At 43.2% G+C, this 3,480-nt stretch overlaps 1 protein-coding gene across 1 annotated transcript in view; it reads right to left on the bottom strand.

The window, feature by feature from the left end:
• Positions 1 to 3,480, bottom strand: part of Nanog (Nanog homeobox) — a 7,656-nt gene that overhangs the window by 2,214 nt on the left and 1,962 nt on the right. Inside the window, exons 2-3 of the mRNA XM_031384062.1 lie at positions 3,413 to 3,477; positions 391 to 659 (exon numbers count right to left, since the gene is read on the bottom strand). Coding sequence (XP_031239922.1) covers positions 391 to 659; positions 3,413 to 3,477 — 334 coding nt within the window. The remainder of the gene's footprint in view (positions 1 to 390; positions 660 to 3,412; positions 3,478 to 3,480) is intronic.

Raw genomic sequence — 3,480 nt, 5'->3', positions numbered from 1 at the left:
AAAAAAAAAAAAAAACCAAAAAAAAAAATTATTAAAAAAGAAAAGAAAAAAGCCAGGCACACACCTTTATTCCCAGCACTCAGGAGACAAAGGCGGGTGTACATCTTGAGTTTGAGGCCAGCCTGGTCTACAGAGACCAGTCAGGGCCAGCCTGGTCTACAGAGACCAGTCAAGGCTACACAGTGAGACCCTGACTTAGGGGTGGGGGCGGGAGATGGAAGTAGAAGATAAAGTAACTGATGACATAAAGTGGGCAATATATAAATCACATAATTATGATTTTAACAGGAGCATAAGACAGGCCTTAGAGTAAAAAGGCATCCAGATGTTGGTTCTACTCATTAGCAAATCCCATTTTGTTACATTACAGTAAGATCTAAACAACCCTACCTGCTTATAGCTAAGGTTCAGAATGGAAGAGAGTTCTTGCATCTGCTGGAGGCTGAGGTACCTCTGCTTCTGAAACCTGTCCCTGAGTGCACACAGCTGGGCCTGAGAGAACACAGTCCGAATCTTCTGCTTCTTGGCGAGGCCCTTGTTCACTTCCTTCTTCTCAGGGCCCTCATCAGCCTCAGAACTAGACAGCTTTAGTTTGGGATTGGTAGAAGGATCAGGGCTGCCTTGAAGAGGTAGATCCTCAGAGGAAGGGTGAGGAGAGGCTGTTAGGAATAAATAAATAACTTGTTACTAAAGACATTCTCTTAATCCCAGCACTTGGGAGGCAGAGGCAGGCGGATTTGAGTTCGAGGCCAGCCTGGTCTACAGAGTGAGTTCCAGGACAGCCAGGGCTACACAGAGAAACCTTGTCTCAGAAAAACAAAAACAAACAAAAAGAAGAAGAAGAAGCAGAAAAAGGAGAAGGAGAAGAAGAAGAAGAAGGAGAAGAAGAAGAAGGAGAAGGAGAAGGAGAAGGAGAAGGAGAAGGAGAAGGAGAAGGAGAAGAAGAAGAAGAAGAAGAAGAAGAAGAAGAAGAAGAAGAAGAAGAAGAAGAAGAAGAAGAAGAAGAAGAAGAAGAAGAAGACATTCTCAGCCTGTCATGGTGGTACAAGCCTTTAGTCCCAGCACTTGGGAGACTCAGGCAGGCAGATTTCCGGGTTTAAGGCCAGTCAGTTCTACAGAGTGAGTTCCAGGATGGCCAGGGCTACACAGAGAAACCCTGCCTCAAAAAAAAAAAAAAAAAAAAAAAAAACAAAAAAAAAAAACCAAAGAAATCATTTTCCTAGATACTTAAATGTTATGTTTAATATATTCACTTTCAAAGAGGTTGTCTTCATAGCCATAGATCTAAGGAACAGGAAAAACCTAATTCTTTTATTATAATGGACCTGAAATACTTTTGTCACCCTTGTGTAACACCCTTGGTACCATTCTGAATAGATCTCCCCTTTACATATGTGTTAAGTTTTGTTAGTTATTTAAATTATACTATTAGACCCTGGGATTCCTATTTAAAAGAAAAAAAGACAACTATCCAAAAAATACTCAGTTCAATGGCAGGATGGAGAGAAAGTATGATTTGTAGTCTGCTCTTTCCAATCCCTTCTCCCTGCTCCCTCCCTTTTTTTTTTTTTTTTTTTTTTTTTTTTTTTTTGAGACAGGGTTTCTCTGTGTCACCCTGGCTGTCCTGGAACTCACTCTGTAGATCAGGCTGGCCTCGAACTCAGAAATCCGCCTGCCTCTGCCTCCCAAGTGCTGGGATTAAAGGCGTGAGCCACCACCACCACCCGTCCTTCCCTGCTCCCTCTTGATTAGAATTGTGACTGCATCTACACTGTGACAGGAGGCGGGGAGCACAAACCTGAAGCCTCCCTGCTCCAGTAGCTGAGATCGAGAGTTCGAGACCATCCCACCTCAACTAAGTAGAGAAAGACAGACAGACAAGAGAGATAGGCAGACAGACAGTAAGGCAGGCAGACAGCAAAAGTGCTTAGGCAGCAGAAGGTCTAGCCTACCTATGTTTGTGTTTTTTCTTTTCTTTCTGGCTGGCCTGTCCTCTGGGTCCTAGCTCTCTCTCTCCCTTGAGTGCAGGTTTATCCCAGGACTCAGGTTTTGGGGACTTTTATCTCCCCCTGTTGGGACCTTTCATATTCTACAACTCAGCCAGCCATACAACAAATATATGTATAAACTAACATTTAGGGATGAACTAACTTATATCTATGAACGAACATGTTATAATGAAATCCATTGCACTGAATGTTATCTAAGGAGATTTCCAGGGTTGAATCACTTGTTAACAATGTATAGTTCTGAGTTTAGCCCCTCACCCCTCAATTTTTTTTTTTTTTTAGAATATTATTTCAAAATGGTCCCACGGTCTTTTCTGTTGGTACAAGAGCAACCAGTCAGAGGTCAGTTAAATTATTATTACTAGAATAAAATTCCAATTAACCAAATTTGTTTCTCTTATCCTTGACCCTCTAGCTCTTCAGTTGGCTTTTTTTTTTTTTTTTTTTTTTCTAGCAAAGTCTTCCAATTCTCCTGCCTCAGTGCTAGGTTTATGTGTGCCTCATTTTGTTGTTGTTCTGAGACACCAAGGGTTGAACCCATTGCCGGGACTAGGGGCGTGCACTAAAATCACACACCTGCACTCCCAACCCAGCACTTACTTCTCCCACCTCAAAAATCAAACATTTGAAACCCCAAATCAGAAAAATCAAGGTGACAGACATTAACCCACAGCTCAGAAAAGATGGTGAGGAACACTTCCTAGCGCGGCACACTCACACACACCCAAACACCACTGCACACACCTGAGCACTGCGGCTCCACTTTCTAGCACTGCACAGACCTGAGCATAAGCTGCACACACCCAAGCACCGCACCCACTTGGTTCTACCACTTACAAGTCTGAGTACTGGGTTGACACTGAAGGGACAAAATGAGTTTCAGACCTTCGCTCCAGCGGCTAGCTCTAAGACCTACCTTTACTGTGCACTTGTTTGGGGTTTAGGAGGCGCACTGAGCTCACAAACCCAGAACTGCTAAGTGATACCCACATTCCCAAAGGTTCAGAGAAATGCTAACTCCTTCTGCTGGGGAAAAGGGCCATTTGGATAAACTGAGAACTGTATAACCTCACCAAAAATGGGGTGCTCATCCCAAGCTTGGATGTTAGGTCTCCCTGGACGTTTAACTACTGTAACATATTCCAAAGAGCCCAAATATTTAGGTTCTCAAATACACACGACACCCTTAAATAGCTCCATTCTGTGTCCCCAGTCTGTATTCCAGATCGAGACTAGAAGGCCAAAGTATCACCCGTCAAACTCAGTGGAGCATCCAGAAGACTGATAACACCTGCTTATTTTATGTTAGTGACTACGATTCATAAAGAGGCAACAACCCTTCCACCCCGTTTTTCCTACTCATACCCTAATTAATTTGGTTCCTCAGGGACTGAATTCCTTACCAGCCTCTGTGCAGAGCATCTCAGTAGCAGACACTTGTAAGCAAGAATAGTTTTCCTCGGGACAAATA

Source organism: Mastomys coucha, unplaced genomic scaffold, assembly GCF_008632895.1.
Source record: "Mastomys coucha isolate ucsf_1 unplaced genomic scaffold, UCSF_Mcou_1 pScaffold20, whole genome shotgun sequence".
Classification (NCBI taxonomy): domain Eukaryota; kingdom Metazoa; phylum Chordata; class Mammalia; order Rodentia; family Muridae; genus Mastomys; species Mastomys coucha.
This window is presented reverse-complemented; position numbering and strand designations above follow the sequence as displayed.